At 42.3% G+C, this 18,353-nt stretch overlaps 1 protein-coding gene across 2 annotated transcripts in view; it reads right to left on the bottom strand.

The window, feature by feature from the left end:
- The window catches only part of LOC126263704 (xaa-Pro dipeptidase), a 926,801-nt gene that overhangs the window by 151,143 nt on the left and 757,305 nt on the right, over window positions 1–18,353 (bottom strand). For both annotated transcript variants that reach the window (XM_049960847.1, XM_049960845.1), the window contains exon 4: window positions 16,724–16,771. In XM_049960847.1, the coding sequence (XP_049816804.1) occupies window positions 16,724–16,771 (48 nt within the window). The remainder of the gene's footprint in view (window positions 1–16,723; window positions 16,772–18,353) is intronic.

Here is an 18,353-nt window from a genome sequence, read left to right as displayed (position 1 = left end):
AGCGGTTCTGGCGCTACAGTCTGGAACCGCGAGACCGCTACGGTCGCAGGTTCGAATCCTGCCTCGGGCATGGATGTGTGTGATGTCCTTAGGTTAGTTAGGTTTAAGTAGTTCTAAGTTCTAGGGGACTAATGACCTCAGCAGTTGAGTCCCATAGTGCTCAGAGCCATTTGAACCAACCAGGAATGTGTCAATAAAGTTTCCCCTTCCTGGGGCAATGAATTCACGGTGTTCTTATTTCAATTTCCAGGAGTGTATATATTGTGAGGCTACAGTGAAGATTTCTAGCTCTTTAAATAAGTGTCTGCAGGATGATCTTGGATGAGCTCCAGCAATTATTCTGATTACACGCTTTTGTGCAATGAACACTCTTTTACTCAATGATGAGTTGCCCCAGAATATGATGCCATACGAAAGCAGAGAATGAAAATAGGCGTGGTAAGCTAATTTACTCAGATGTATATCGCCAAAATTTGTAATGACCCTAATAGCATAAGTGGCTGAACTCAAACGTTTCAGCAGATCCTCAGCGTGTTTTTTCCAGTTCAACCCCTCATCAATGGATACACTTAGAAATTTTGAATATTCTACCTTAGCTACCGATTTCTGATCGAAGTCTATATTTATCAATGGGATCATTCCATTTACTGTGTGGAACTGTACATACTGTGTTTTGTCAAAGTTTAATGAGAGCCCATTTGCAGAGAACCACTTAATGATTTTCTGAAAAAGATCGTTTACAATTTCACCAGTTAATTCTTGTCTGTCGGGTGTGATAGCTATATTTGTATCATCGGCAAAAAGTACCAGCTTTGCATCTTCGTGAATATAGAATGGCAAGTCATTTATATATATTAAGAACAGCAGAGGACCCAAGACCGAACCTTGCGGCACCCCATTCTTGATTGTTCCCCAGTTTGAGAAATCACCAGTTTTTTTGCATATTATGTGAACTGTTTATTTCACCTTTCTGCACTCTTATGGTTAGGTATGATTTACACCATCTGAGCACTGTCCCATTCATACCACAGTACTTGAGCTTATCTAGAAGTATTCCATAATTTACACAATCAAAAGCCTTTGATAGATCACAAAATATCCCAACAGGTGACTTCCGGTTACTGAGAGCATTTAATATTTCATTAGTGAAAGTATATATAGCATTTTCCGTTGAAAAACCCTTCTGGAAACCAAACCTATGGAGCTATTAGTCGACCACAATATTACTGCACCTGGGCGCATCGGTCGACTTATCGTTGAGTTTTTATATTTCACGAGGACACGCTGAACCATTTGATAGTATATTCACACCTTTCCTGAAGGCATTGACAGTGCGTTGAGTTTTCCTTCGCCACCACTGTACTTATTTACATGCAACACCACCGCATGTTTCCGAGAACGGCCATGGGAGGCCAAGTGCAATCATATCGTAGTCGGGTTATACACAACTCCTTACAACGACGACCACAACAACGAGTCAGTTAGAGACGGCAACATTTTGGGCGAAATTCATAGCTATCAATCTTTCGCCGTTCAACCATTTCACAGCAAACACTTTGTGAATAACAGGGCGAAATATCAACAATCGCCCAGAGAATGTCGCAATTTAGATTAAGCTTAAGGTGCTGAAATATTATTATATTGTGAACGGTCGCGTGACGATGAGCTGAAACACCCCTCCCCCCCCCCCAAAAAAAAAAAAACACATAACGTAAAATAGTGTATGTTTCTTGTCTGGCACCACGGGTGTACAAAAGTTTGCTTCTATCTCTACTTACAGAGTCTTTATTGCCCAACGTTACAGCAGATTTACAGACTAAAAATACTCCACGCCGCAGTTCGGCTACAGACAATAATTGAAAAAAGCTGTTTCTGATATTAAACTAAGTCACGGTCTTTACTGCTCATAGTTTTCGAAAAGGATATGCGTAGTGGAGACGTAAGCCAATAGTAAACAACACCATCTCCTTTCGAGTGTATCCACAACCCCAACGGTACATTAATTTCGGCAAATAATCTTGCTATCTGAAAATATCGCAACAGGCGCAGTAATAGTGTTGCAGGCTGCAGTGCGCAGGCAGTCGCAGCGAGTACGGCGTCCAGCGGCCACTCCGGCGGGAGGCCGTGAGAACAGCTGAGCGCGCGGCGAAAGTGGGAGGTGCGCATGCGCACGAGCAGCGAGCAGCGTGGCGCGGACCGGCAACGGCGCACCCAAACAAAGCGGCGGCGGCGGCGGCGCCATGAATGGCAGCAGGCGCGCCAGGAATGTGGGCGGAGCGCGCAGCCGCCATGTCGGTCCCTTCCCCCCCCCCCCCCGCCAAGCTGCGCTCTGTTTACAAACACTCCGGGCGGCCGGCGGAGGCGGGCCGAGCCACGCGGCCTCTGTAGACACGTCGCACACGATCGAACACTCTCCGCGCTTATTTTCTGACAAGGCGGTGAAAAAACTATTTCTTATGGTCGCGAAAACTCAAATTACATACACTCGACGCCACAGCCGTCAAGACAGCAACACGAGACAAATCGTTTAAATAGTAACAACTAAATAATGAAGAATTTTGCTTTTTTCGGATGTGGTTCATATATAAAATGACAATGATGTCTTTCAAAAATTAATATCGAATGTCAGCATATATCTCTAGCATATGTTAAATTATTTTACACAAATAGCTTCACTGACATCGTTCCCTGCGTTCCTACGACAGTGCAATTACAACTGGACGCAACACTGCTTAGCTTCTTTAAATAATAATTGCTGGGACAATCTGTTATCATGGCCCTACTGACCAATCTGTCACAATACGTACCATAATATTACGACCTGTCACTTGTCTGATGTCACTAAATCAATGAGAAACAGGGACAACATGTTAACGTGGAGAAAACAGAATACCCGTAAAAAAGTAAGATAAACTGAACTAATACATCCTTCGCAGACAGATTTGGCCGCATCGAGTTCTCACGAAGTCTCTTCAGAGCGGACAGAGGAACGATATAAAATAGGTTCCCTCTAGCGGCTGCTAACAAAACATTTTTCAGTTATTCTAAGGTCCAACGAAACATAAAGATCAACATCGACTTGGTAATTCTCTCACATCAGCCTACTATAATGCTTATATAACTGTATGGAGGTAAAGCTTTAAGTTTAAGAAGAAACGCTGTTAAAATTATTAACATTCGAAGAGAAAATGTTAAGAACTTTTTAGTACCGCTATCTCTAAAAAAAGAAAAATGGAGAAAGGCAGGAATCGTACAAACTCTGTATCGCAGTCACAAGACCAAAGAATGGAAAGTTGTGCTGAGCTGGTCACACAGTAAGAGTGTCGGAGGGCAGACCATCTAATACAGCATTTTCTAGAAAAGAAAGTGGGCCGTGAAGAAGGCGAAATGGATAGCGGTACAACGTACGGAATGACGTAGCAAGACCTATTATCTAAACGGAATGGCCGCGCGGGATTAGCCGAGCGGTCTCAGGCGCTGCAGTCATGGACTGTGCGGCTGGTTCCGGCGGAGGTTCGAGTCCTCCCTCGGGCATCGGTGTGTATGTTCGTCCTTAGGATAATTTAGGTTAAGTAGTGTGTAAGTTTAGGGACTGATGACCTTAGCAGTTAAGTCCCATAAGATTTCACACACATACACAAAACGGAATGGACATCCAAAACGTTAAGACAGGTAAGACATGTGGAGCAGGGGTATTGTCGGTAACGCCCTTTGTTAAATAAAGTAAAAGAAGAAGAACTTGTAGAGAGCATTAATGTTGTCGTGGTGCTGGGATGGGCAATCGATCACCCGTCGACAAGCAGGTACATAGCAAATAATGTAGTCAAAGAACCCTCTTCCATTAATTATGGAAGTGTGATTTGCGTAAGAGATCCGTTTAGGACGGTTCCTTCAACCCAGCTCGATTACGGCTGTCGATCACATCTTACCGCACCTTTAGGAAATGTGGTGCTAAAACTATTGCTTTTGACAAACTAGCTACATTCGCCACAGATGTTGCTGAAACCAATTCCATCAGTAAACTATTAAATGGTACGGCTGCTGGACAGTAGATATTCTGACATCAATGGTCTTTTTTTTCCAGCTAGCACAAAATGCACCAACCAACGCTAGATTTCTCGATGCCCTGTCGCTGGGCTCTACATATCAAAAATTAGGAAGCAGGGAGGAAATGAGATATTAATGGGAAGGATGAGAGTAGGATCATCTACCATTTCTCAACACCATTCCCACTTCAACTTTATAAGTTTTCATCTCTGGTCTTTCTGCTTTATTACGTCATAGTGCCACTTGTTATTAAGATCCAGTCAAGACCCTTTCATATCACGAGAAATGTAGCAAATAATTTCGTTAGTCCATCTGGCTACCGTATAGCATACTGCCGTCTCAGTCTAGTATTGGTCCATACGATATCTTCCTGTATCTTAAATATTTTTCTTTCTGTTGGTTCACATTATTCCTAAAATTCTTCTTTCTCTCAACTATTCCATAGTGTATGTATTTTAAGATCCACGATCCCCTCCCATAGTTAGAAATAGCATTGGTTGTAGACGTTCTGTTTCAGGGACACTGGAAATGTAGTTTTAATGCGTCATTCACATTGCACTTCCAGTAAGCTCGGCGCTTTCCTTTACGTACACTAATTTGAAATATAGTTAAATGACGTTATTGTTAACTTGAACGCCCTACTTTCAGCATGTGGACTATATAGTATCCCACTGATTCACACAGAACGCACATGTCTGTGTCTACGCCATACTGACGTTTTAAAACAAGCGTCGAAGTCGCGTGACGGGTGGCAATAGTAAGAACCTACCATTACTGTAAGCTCTAAGAGAAACTAAGTTGTCAGTGATAATTTTTCTCATTTATAACTGAAATTAAGCACTATCTCTCAGTATTGAGCTACCTATTGTATTAGTATTACATATGGAGCAGCACAATAATTTAATTTCTGGGAAATTCTCGAAATTAATGTGCTGGTCATCGTCCTAACATTAGGCCAGACACAGACGTAACATAGATCGAAACACTCTACACTTCTTTCTGTGTGTTTTTTACGAGCTCCAGAATTATCTTTTCTTCTACTGGTTCCCATTTCTTTTTTTCTGCTGTGCATCATCTGATTCATCCTTCACACAGGACTGCGAGAAAACGTATCAGTTTGGTTAGAAGCTTGAGGTGTTAAATGATTCATATTTCCCCTCTAAAAAGTTAAAACACTACAGAAATTACATCCGACTTCACCCACAATATCTGGTTTTTACACAAAATTGGCGTTACAGCCAAAGATTTTGCTACATCCAGTAGACACACTGAGATAATATTAAGACAAGAAGCAAAATACTGTAAACTGAAAATCGTTGATTATTAAGAAAACTGTTGAAGAGTGTCAGGTAACGTTAACATTTTTATCTTCGGAAATATTTTCAGTCATATCAATAAAAGTACAGACGCTGTGCATCTAACATTTTACTGTCAGTTGCAGATAATACTTCTTGTGAGCTTCTCTCAAATGGTGGTTTTCTCTTTTCCCCTTTAAGTGGTAAATGAGACGGAAAATTAAAACTTATTTGATGATAACTGGACACGTAGCCTTCGTAAAAAATTTAAATGAAATCATTCCGCTTTAGGTTGTTAAAACACTATTTATTACGTCTGCAGTTTCGACACATGGTCATTTTCAAGCATTGTGATAGAAATCAGTTGTCAAATATAAATTCACATAAGTATGAAATTGACAAACATTGATAATAAAAATTGGAAAACTAGTTACGTGTGACGATGTAATCCACTCAATAGTATGAAGCTGTGACATGCTGTGTAAGACCAACTGCATGCGGTGGTGTGAATTTATCTGTTGTTGCATATACCATACGCGTTGGAAAGCTGCTGAAATAATTACAGAAGCAGCTAAGTTTAAAATCTCGTGGGGTGCACACATTTCACAAATCACATGATATCGACTCCATATATTAGCATATTCCATAGCTCATACGTTTTACATGTTTATATCTTAGCCGCTTTTGTGATCCGTTTACCAGCTGCACGAGATTTGAGCTTAAGTGTTTTATCATCATTTCAACTACCATTTAATGTGTGTGGTGTATGGACAACAGATAAATTCACACCACAAGATGCAACTACTCTTAGACAGCGTGTCAAAGCTTTGTATTATTATGTATGTATATCACACGCAAGTTGCTTTGAAATTTCCATTTCCAACGTTTGTCGATTATGATGATGATGATGTTTGGTTTGTGGGGTGCTCAACTACGCGGCCATCAGCGCCCGTACTAAGTACCAATTTTTTTCACACTACAATGTTTTACGCAGTCCAGTCTAGCCACTATCGCGAATGATGATGATGATGAAATGATGAGGACATACAAACACCCAGTGCCTGGGCAGAGAAAATCCCCAACCCGGCCGCGAATCCAACCCGGGACCCCGTGATCCAGGGACAGCAACGCTACCCACTAGACCACGAGCTGCGGACCCAACGTTTGTTGATTTCATATTTACGTATATTGTATCTGACGACTGACTGCTTTCAGAATGGTTAAAAATGACCGAGTATCACAACTGCAATCACAATAAATAACGTTTTAACAGCATAAAGCGAAATCATTTCATTTAAAAACTTATGTCGCAATATTTCGTTTCCGCTTTCTTTTGAGAAGAAACTACTTGTTGTGAAAGCAGGCAGCTGAAAAATGTTTACTACAAAGCTTAGTGAGGTCCCTCTTCACAACAATTAGCAAATTTTTGGTATTTTCCAAACGTTACCCGTGGAACAAAATGTTTCTTCCCTGACATATTTCTTCGTACACACGAATTTGCCATTTTAATGAAAAACCTTGACTCTACATATCAGTTTAAATAATAAGCCGTCTACTAGCGGCGTCCATCCGTTGCCTGACAGATACGTTGATTTCAACAGATTCCAAAACAATATCATGCGCTGTCTACCTCATCTGCGATCTGAGACCAGACATCACTGACGCCTTAACGCAGTTAGCTTTCTCGGCTACTCTCGTCTTGCTCCACTGAGTTTTGCCACTTTATAAAATTCTTCCGCAGCCAAAGCAAACACAACAATGTCATCCCAGTTCAGTCAAGGATGGAAAGCTCGGGGAGTAAATTCGTGTAGTCGCGTTTTTTTTATTTTTTATTCTTTTTTTTATTTTTCCCCACTGGTAGGAGGGAGTGCGATGAACAACATACTACAAGTCCTGTGGGATGGAGTGTGACCGTGTGGAAAGTGAGGGGAGGCGTTTAAGCGCAACTTTTTTATGTTTTTCTTGATTGACTCACAAATCACGTCTTCTAGTGTGTCGCAGTAGACAATTAAGCTACATTAAGTTTCTCACATAAAAGGTCCTATTCCTTTTTTTCTCTTGGACTAATACTTAACGGGCTGCAGCGGATGGATAAATCGGAGATTATTAAAAACAAATTTTAATGGCAAAAAATCAATGTTTATAGTTAAATGAAATGGTTAGGAACAAATATTAAATGTTTGTACCACATCTAAGTGCAGTAGAACCGTATTAAGGCGTAAATTGTGTCCTGGGGTATGAAGGGCTCATGGGCAGGGGTGGGGGTGTTGGGTGTTGAGGCGTGAGGAAAGGCAGATGGCCGGATTGTGGTCGTGCACTTCCCTCCTCTGTACGTCACCGAACTGAAGTCTGAGCAGGCGATACTCCAGTCTCTCACGCCCACTACGTCACAAGTGTTTCATAAAGTTATACCGACCTTTCCGCAGCTCGCCTTACGTATCGCTGGCGACATAGTAAGCAGACATGCCCGTAGGGTGCTTATATTCCCCAAAGTATGTTAACACTGCATGGAATGCAGATATGCGTTACGAGGGTTGAAACTTTAATAGTGGCAACTACTTATTTAGATACGTGTTTCAAAGTTTAACTGACCAAAGTAGTCACCAGCATTGTGTATAACCCGTTGCCAACGATGTGGAAGTCGTAGGATACTCTTAGCAGTGCCAGTTGTGCCGACAGCTTGAGCGGCGCGGTCTATTTACCGAGCAATTTGTAGCAGTTCTGAAGCGAATGCCGTGAAGTGTTTTCTTCAGATTAGAAATAGAGTTGAACTCACGAGGGCTTAAGTCAGGGGAGTGCAGTAGGTGGTAGAGCACTTAGCATCCCTATCAGTCAAACAAATCAGTAACAGCTTGCACTGTACGTGCTTGAGCACTGTCCTGCAAAATGATGGTCAGGTCCTGCAGAAAGTGTCATCACTTCTGTCTCTAAGCTGGTCGTAGGTTGTGTTCCAAAAATGCAAATCCAGTTCTCTCATGTATGTAGACCAAATAAGTTCATGGAGCTCGTTTTTATACAGGGTGTTACAGAAGCGATTGCCAATATTCAAGGATATGACAGGAATAATCATTCGAAACGAAAAAGTCAAGTAAACATGGGGTCTAAAACGCATACCTTAAGAGTTATGAGCAATTCTTGATCTTGGATACTGTGAAACAAATCTCTTCTACTGCAAGCTCTTTGCTTTCCTTATTTCGGGAAGTGGTAGTATGGACTAAAACAAGAAGAAAAAGTGCAGTAAACATGTCTCCTAAGAAGCATAACTTAAGAGCTATGAGCATTTGTTCATATTCGCTATTTTGAAACATAACTCTCCTAATGAACAAGTGCTCATAACTTTTAAGGTATGCATTTTCGAGCACATGTTTACGGGACATTTTTTTCTTGTTTTGGTCCATACTACCACTTCCCGAAATAAGGAAAGCAAAGAGCTCGCAGTAGACTTCCCGAAATAAGGAAAGCAAAGAGCTCGCAGTAGAAGAGATTTGTTTCACAGTATCCAAAATCAAGAATTGCTCATAGATCATAAGGTATACGTTTGAGACCCCATGTTTACTTGACTTTTTTGTTTCGAATGATCACTCCTGTTATATCCCTATATTGATCACCACTTCTGAAACACCCTGTATAGTGGAGCTATTTTCAGATTATTAAGGGAGAACTTTTTTGCGACTGTTAAGTTATCTATTATGCAAAAAAGCTCCACAGCTGGTGCCGTCAACTGTCTAACGTACTGCAGAGCCTGTCCCAGGTGTAAAACGGTGTCAACATGTATTCGATAACGTAGATTTAATTGTGTCTGCTAACAATGGCTGGAATACTTTTCACAGCATGAGATGTATTAAATGTATCACCAGAGTCTCAGCTCTACCAACATCTGAAGAGGTCCAGTGGCTTAAACTGGCTCCCTCTGGAACGGAAGTAGATCGCCTAGGTGTCAAGCAATGCATTACAGCAGATAGCAGATTACTATTCTAGACGTGAACATGATTAGTCTCATTCTGTCACACATATTCACACCCACCTTGCAAAATATGGAGCGGATATGGGTAGGTGGCGCCACCCAGCGCAGCCCGCTCTACAAGTGCCAGAAATTCCTGAATGAAACAGGCTGATACTGTCAGGCAGCAACACGATTAACGGTGACAGATGTGCAGGAAGTTTCTCGTCATTCAGTAATGCACCACCAAGCGGCTACAACAGGGTTATGTGGCTGTACAGTACGCTGCCAACGATAGACAGGAGCAAGTTGGCACATTTACCAATCAAAGCCTTTCCCACCAACTCTACATAGGTTACTGACAGCATAGTTATGTTAACTGTTTACAAACTAAACATTTCTCAGTCAAGTGTTAATATTTTACGTAAACGCTTACTTAACAACTGCAGATAAGTATTCACTTAATAAACTGAAAGTGACTCCACTACATAAACACGAGCACAGTGAGTTTATTTTGTTTACTTACGTAAGAGAACTGGATAGGAAACGATGGGGAGGTATAGTCTGTGTGTAAACTGAAACGCAAGCAGCATTTCCGGAAGATCGCATCAACTGTCGTACACACCGACTAAGAATCAATTTCTGCTCTAGCACTGTTGGACAGTGTGCGCAGATTTTCGCACAAACTGTCCATATGTGTTTCCTGTGACGGCATCAGTAGCTCATCTCTGTATACCACGCACTGATAAAGCACGCTTTGGAAAGACAACCTGCCTTCGACATGTGCGAGCAGTGTATCGCCAATGATTTCTTAGGCGAGCTGCGGAAAGGAACAGCCTGTAGTTGAGTCTTATGAGGTAGTGGAACAGACATGGTGGGGAATCGTCTGCTCGATCTTCAGTCTGTTGACCACTCGAGGAGCGATGACACAAGTATTGCAATAAATAGTATGTCAAGTGTAGTTCTAGAAAGATTTGCTAATGATATTTTCATGGATATTAATAAATGGTTTAAAGCCAACTCACTGAAATTAAACTTCGAAAAGACTCACTATATGCAATTCAGAACCTGTAAGAGGTTTCCACCCAGCACATACATAAAATACGAAGAAGAGCAGATAGAAGAGGTTGGCAGTCTTAAATTCCTGGGATTACAACTTGATAATAAATTCAGTTGGGAAGAGCACACCACAGAACTGCAGAAACGCCTTAACAAATCTGTATTTGCAATTCGAGTGTTAGCAGACATAGGCGACATAAAAATGAAAAAGCTTGCATACTTTGCCTACTTTCATTCCATAATGTCATATGGTATAATATTTTGGGGTAACTCTTCAAGTGAAACAAAAGTTTTCAGAGTCCAAAAGCGTGTAATACGTATTGTTTGTGGAGTAAATTCACGGAAGTCCTGTAGAAACCTCTTCAAAGAACTGGGTATACTAACTACTGCCTCTCAGTATATTTACTCATTAATGAAATTTGTCCTAAATAATGTATCTCTTTTTCCAACAAACAGCTCAGTTCATACATACAATACCAGGAACAAAAATGATCTGCACAAGGACTTGAAAGCACTTACTTTAGTTCAAAAAGGGGTCCACTACTCAGGAACACTCACCTTCAATAATTTGCCAGTAAACATAAAAAATTTAGTTACAAATAAAGATCAGTTTAAAAGGAGCCTGAAAGACTTACTAGTGGCCAACTCCTTCTACTCCATTGACGAATTTTTTAATAGAAACAAATGATGTATTGTATATATTCATACTATTAGTATTGTTATTTCAGCTTAAAAAAAATGATGTTCCACATCAACGAGGATCTCCTCAGCACGGATCTATAGAACGAAAACCAATCTAATCTAATCCAATCTAATCTAATCTAATCTAATCAGTGCAATTCGGCGACCTGCCTTCCCTAACCAGTCTTCTCTCTCCCCCCCTCCCCCCCTACTTCTCCCGCCATTCACCCTGTCCCATCCATTTCATTGGACAACAGACATTAATTTCATACCATTAAAACTGCCTTTTACGATCTGCAGTTTTTTCATCCTCTGGAACGTGTAAACTATCAGTCCTAGAGAAAAAATGAATAGGACCTTTTTTGTAGTAAATTTCATGTAGTTTAATTCTGTTCTGCGAAACATGTTCGCTGGAAGCCGCGGTTTTCGAGTTATTCAAGAAAAACATAAAAAGTAGCCTCCAACCCCACCCCACCCCACCCCACCCCCTCCACAAGCTCACAGCACATCGGTCAGGATATTTAGTATGTCGCTCATGGCACTCCCTCCTAAACTCCTACCAGCGTACAAAAACTTGCGACTACACCAATTTTTCTCCTATTCCACGTTTCTTGGTCTTCGTTGATCGGCTATCAGCGATAAATTGTGCACACCTGTAAGCTACACAGGAAAATCGTGCAGGACACAGCGGCTAGAGCGCCAGGTCCTCTGGCGGTGGTGCACGCGCAGCCAGCCGTGGCCGTCCACCAAGCACATCCGCTCCACGGACACGAGTCTCCTAGTGCACGCCACATGTAGAAGGGAGAAATACGCACAATACCGATACTGTAGCAGTACACTACGGTTCCATCTGTTTTACGGTCAGTAGTAGGGATGGGCAAACTTTTAAAGATATCGATATATATATTGTGTCGATATTTATAAAAGACATCAATACCACTGACAAGTGAGATAAAGATTTCGGTACTTTGTTACATCGGTCGATATTTTCTTTAGATACAGGAATTAAAAAAAAAATTATCGAAGTCATAGAACTGATTGACAAACGTTTAAAAATTGACAAATACGTCATTATATCCCACATTAACCAATAAATGTCTCACAATGTACTATAAAATCACTTACTTACAAAACGCTAATTAATGAAACCAATAATCATCACCGATAAACATTAACAGAACTCTTGGTTTAATATATTCCCTTGACAGTCTGGTTATGTTATCTGGCATGTTTACCAAGGCTACCACTCTTTCGGACGGAACAGAAGAGGCTTGGTATATTAAGTATTTATGAGCAATTTCTGACAAAACAGTTGTGAAACGACGACTAAACATTTCAGACAACAGAGTCTATTTTCCATTAAATACCAGGACAGTAATGGGTGATTTCCGTGATGAATGCTCGATACTTTTAGAGTGCGTCTGTCTTTTATTGTTCCAGGCAACCAGGGGGTAAGAGAAGCGCACATTCTGCCTCATAGTTGCGAGCAGGGAGTAATGATTTCCGCCATTCTCATTGAGTGCTGTCACCAATGCACCTTGTACCTATTATTTTCAATGGTAGAACTGACACACGAAAGTAACACGCTTTCATGAATAGGCAGTGTAGATACATTCATATTCGAATCTGGTCCTCATTTGTAGTACTGAATACCAAATTAAATTAAACCCAATGTTCGGCATTCACTGTCAGACTGCAAACATTGGTAGTTCAAATGGCTCTGAGCACTATGGGACTTAACATCTGAGGTCATCAGTCCCCTAGAACTTAGAACTACTTAAACCTAACTAACCTAAGGACATCACACACATCCATGCCCGAGGCAGGATTCGAACCTGCGACCGTAGCGGTTGCGCGGTCCCAGACTGAAGCGCCTAGAACCGCTCGGCCACACCGGCCGGCGATTGGTAGTAGTTGGGGTGGGTACGATATCTGCTGATGAGAACCATAGCGCCTACGAATCAAGAAAAGACAGACAATGAAAATATCGTTTTCGATATCTAATATTAATATCAATATATCGATGCACCTATAATGTTCATATCGATGCTCGATGTCGATATCACCTCGAAGATACGTCGATAATGTGATACACGGATAGCTGTTGCTCATTCATAGTGAGTAGTCATAAAGTTTTAATTATCACCTCGAGAAATAAAGTTACGCAGTACGTTTTTTGTCTGTTTGCCTGTACATGTCTGCAGCCCTCCTACGCATCGAACTCTCCGCGCCACAGTGCCGTCTATAGGAGCCAAAACAGAATGGAGGAGCTCACTGTTAAAGTGGAGTATCGTGCGACTATTCGCCTTTCGCATCTGAAGGGAGACCATGCTGCAACAACGCGTGCCAAGAGGGAGGGAAGTGTACGGCAACAGTGCACCACCATACGACGACACAGTGATCAGGTGGCGCAGACTCAAACAAGCGTGAATGACGAGAACCAAGTGCAGAGCATCTCTGTCAGAAGAACTGGGGATCGCTAGGGAAGTGCGAGGTCCTGGTGCTCGGAAACGGGCGAATCACAATCGAGGCGACGGCAGAAAAGTGAAAAATCTGTGACAGATCAGTTTTCAACGCCTTGCACGACATTTTGGACGTGACAAAGGTCGCTCCCCGCTGCGTTACGCGACTTCAGACAGCCATCAAAGGCGCCCACCGACCCGAGGCAGCAGTGGAAGTGATGCAGCTGTTATATCAATCCAGCCTCGTCACCACTGCCCCACAATGCCCGCGAGACAAAAGAACAAAGCAAACGGTGGAAATGTGTGGAGTACCCACTGCCGAGATAGTGGCGTTGCTGCGTATTTTTTTGGTAAACCACTCTAGCGTGTAAAGACGAAGTGTCGCGCGAAGCTGTGAAACTTTTTTTTTTTTTTTTTTTCTTCCCACGACAGTGTCTCACCTCAGACTGTACAGGACACTATCACACGAGGTTCCTCTTTCCTCAATGAAGAAACCATTCCGAGCGAGGCATTTACAGAATGAAAAGTATGTTGCTTTGAAGGGTGAATACGTATAGAAGGATTGAGCCGGTCACCTAGTCTGATCGTCACAGCTGGATTTTCTTTGCCCTCGAGGTGGTAATCAAAACTTTGAGTGTCCCTGGAAACGTTTGATGGGTAGCGCAGCCACCCGGCGCCTCACTCAGTCGCAATTCCGGCTGCGTTCCCAGCGGAATGGCTGGCGGCACACCCTAACGAAAAGAAGAAAAAGCTGGGGCCGGCAGGCAGAGGGAGAGGCAGGTGTGTGCCGGGCTCGCCGTGTGTATGCCCGCGGCCGCCATGCTGGAAGGGGCGGGCTCTCGTCACGTGGCGCGCCCCCGCATCGCCCGCTGCTGCTACACAACATCCTCGCAACGCAAACAGACGTGATGCCCACTGACACGTACCGGCACGGCGAATCCTCCACTCCCGCCCTACTTGTAACGTGGCACCGCCTGATACTCCTGTAAATGCAGCTTACCCACAAAACCCACGCTTAGCTGTGCGTATTGTTGTACCAGCGCGTCTTTCACACAATACTTTTTAGACTTACGTTATCGGTGTTTATGATGTACGAAGCCTACAAATGTCAACAAATGAGAAGACTGGTCAACGAAATAAAGTATGAATACTGACAAAAGTTACGTGAAATGCGTAGGATGCTCAAAAAATTTAATCTTAGACACAACTGATATTACTACACCACTCGATATGACCTTTGTGACTCGTTTCTCTCCACTGTTAACTGGTTCTTTTAACCTAAAAATGAAGATAAATCTGTATGCAAGTCCTTATTTTGCTACTGCTTTCGGTACATTGATTACATTTTATGATTTTATAGTTTTCATAAGATTATTTTATCCGAAGATTGATTCAGAACAACAAAATAGATTCCAGGCTAGAAACTTGTACACTAGAAAGCTCTATAGACTGCTCCTACGTCAGAGTGGCATGGTGAGACCGACACCTAGCGAAAAATAAAATTTTACATTCAGATTTTCTGAACAAATTTTTTTTGCTTGAAACAAGAAATAATTCCTGTCTTTAAATGTGAATGTAAAGTTACTGTAGCTCTTAATCGGCAACTGCTAATGAATTCTAAACTGTCATGCGTAAAAAACACAGATTATAGCAGCACACACACGAAATCCTTCCCCGATATTATAAACTGGAACTAAAATCACATCAAACTGGTGTTCTTGGGATCCGTGACGATTATAATTTTTTGTTTTTCCAACACGCAAGGTATCGTGTAAGGTGTTGGCAGTTTGGTTAGTTGTCGAAGCTGTGGCAATTAATTTGCTTTTAAATGGTTCAAATGGCTGTGAGCACTATGGGACTTAACATCTGAGGTCATGAGTCCCCTAGAACTTAGAACTACTTAAAGCTAACTAACCTAAGGACATCACACACATCCACGCCCGAGGCAGGATTCGAACCTGCGACCTAGCGGTCGCGCGGTTCCGGACTGAAGCGCCTAGAACCGCTCGGCCACAACGGCCGGCGGAGATGTTAATGCGGAGGTCGCTTACACCTCCTGGCAGACCCCCAGAAGACAGTGTGTGGGGCCTACATTCTAGTCGTACGAGCTATCAACACGACGGGGAGCTGGAAAACTGTGCACGCGGCATAGAGGACCACGATGTACAGATAGGCAACCCTGGAATTGTCGCAGAAGTCCGGTTAAACGCCAGTTTAAAAGTCTGCTGTCAACCTGAACTCGATTGCTACGACTGTTGCAGCTGCTGACATACGCCTATCGTCCACAATTCCTGAAGGGTCGCTGTACCGTCCGACTTCGTAAAGCTGCTTTAAAAATACTGGACTTGTTGCATTACACAGTATATTATTTTATGACTTCTAGTCATCTGCTTCTGTAGAGATAATACTGCAGTCCATCGGAAAGTAATGAGTAGTTGACTCAACAACATCATTCCACATCCACGGGCTCGATAAAAATTTCCTCCAGACTTTTCCACGCTTTGCAGCTTTGAGTTACACGCACCCGTGTTGCCAACCACTCACCTCCCACGGTCGTGGTCCCCTGCCTCTTTCTTAGCTCTATGAATACAACACAGAACTTCTTTGACCCACCTACCATCCAGTCGCCTCGCTGCATGGCATGCCCACTGTCAATTCATTTTCATAGAAAAAAAGGGACAGAGTGTAACTTTCCGTCGACGGAGCAAAAACTCTGCTGGGGGAGGGATGCGAAAGGAAATCCGCCGTGCCCTTTTCAAACGAGTCACGTCGGCATTTGCCTTAAGCGATTTAGACCAACCACATGAAACATGAATGTGGATATCCAGAAAGGCATCTGGACTGCTGTCCTCCAGAATGCGAGTCCGTTGACATAACCAGGACGATGCATGTAGTGGGTTGTCGCCTTGCGGGTTTCTCGATTCCAGCATCCCTAGAATCTCTTGGATCGATTTACGAAAAATGAAGCACACCTAAATACGGATAGCTGCAGTGGAATTAGAATATAGGTTCCCTGCCACTTCCAGCTCTCTTGTTGCTGGTGATCCGATGCTCACAAAATATTTTCTATAGAAAACCATCTAATCAACGCACATCCCGGAAGGTCTTTCAAACAGTTTGTCTAAATGGATTAATTACTTAAATGCTACCGTCAGTCCTATATTGCTGGATCCGTCTCCAAATGTGTAACTTAGTCTAGAACATTTTCTTATTCAGAAACGCAAAATTACTGTACTTACCAGTGTTAGTAGCACGGAAGGCTGCATGCTCGATAGCACCTTCACAATCTGAAAGACGAAAAACATCATTTATTGCAATAGACCAAAAAACTGCATGTTTCAATTTCACTAAACTATCACCCAATACTTTTTGGGCCATTTAATTTTTTGTACTGAAGTTATCAATTCAACGGTCAAATTAGGCTGACTATGCCGTCTTAAAGTACTCTTTGATGAGTAGTACCAGAGTAAGAAGCAATCCACGAAACCATACATTTGCAGAAGAAATAAATTTTATTGGTTGTGCCAAACTCTCCGACTGTGTTAATCATATAACACATTGAATTAAAATGGCAGCAGACCCTATTCCGTAAATATTTATTCTTCTTTATTCAAGGCACAAACTACTTCGGGCACTTACGCGTTAAAACAATCTCTTCTCTGTGTGTAATGCGATGTAATGGCCGAATCTTCTTTAGGTTGTGCGAATTATGAAGAAGTAAGATACCATACCCAAAGCAACAACCAATCTTTCTTACGCATATAGGCCTAATGCTCACACGCCTCTCATGTAAATACGTCATTATTTCTTCTTACACTGTCCTCAGCATCACAGTTTAATGAGCAGAAAAAGATAATTTTTCTTGGAAATATAAAACTAAACACTTGTAGTAGATACATATGCAAATGCATTACGATTCGCATAAGAGACCGCCAGCTCTAGTCCCAAGAACAGATTAATCAGACAGCCCGACCAAAATGTTTACTGCTTTTTAGAATGGTCAGTTTGGTTACTGGTAAGACTTACTCTCTGCAACGAAACTGAAAACAAAATAAGTGATAAAACTCTTTTTTATCTACATCTATACTCTGCAAACCAATGTGAAGCGCTTGGCAGAGGGATCAGTCAAAAACTCCCAAAGTACAAGCAGGCTTTTCGTCACGATGCTAAAAGAATATCAAGTCACGCTGCAGGAACGACTGTCCAAAAACATCGACGGATAAACAGTAAAACTAATGACTGAAAAAGTCGCTCGGCATTCTGATAGCATAAGTGGTAAAATATCGTTGTACTGCAGAGTTACTATCTGCCAGAAATACTGGTTGATGGGTCCCTGTGGGCTGGGAACCGGTTATTGTGAGAACACACAGAGCACTGGAACAACAGCTCGCAAAAATACCCTTTAACGAGCTTAAGTTATGTGTCGCAGCCGCTCAAGGCAAAGAACCACTGCATATTCTAACGAGTAAAACACACTCTGGATGCACTTCGTATCATCGCACGTATTTAAAACAGGATGGAAACTAGGCCACAGTGCCGGCGTCATCCTGTTAGCGATGCTACTGTTCATAACAAACTGAAGTACAGTAGAAATTTATCCTACAATCTGGGTGGATGTAAGCAGAACGAAGGGGAGGACAAGAAAGTTTGCTACCCTGTGCAATACGTTTCGAATACACAGACATTTTATCATAGCGTTATCCACATTTCTACTATGAAAACAATCAGTCGAAAACAACTTTTCGCAAGGTCAGTGGCCAACGGCTAGGAGGTTACGTAGAAGTCTTCTAACGACGACTGAGCTAGGTGGCGCAGTGGTTAGCACACTGCGGAGATCCGGCCATCCTCATTTAGGTTTCGCGTGATTTC

Source organism: Schistocerca nitens, chromosome 6, assembly GCF_023898315.1.
Source record: "Schistocerca nitens isolate TAMUIC-IGC-003100 chromosome 6, iqSchNite1.1, whole genome shotgun sequence".
In the NCBI taxonomy this organism is placed as follows: Eukaryota; Metazoa; Arthropoda; class Insecta; order Orthoptera; family Acrididae; genus Schistocerca; species Schistocerca nitens.
The sequence above is the reverse complement of the archived record's forward strand: the minus strand, read 5'-3'. Positions and strand labels throughout refer to the sequence as shown.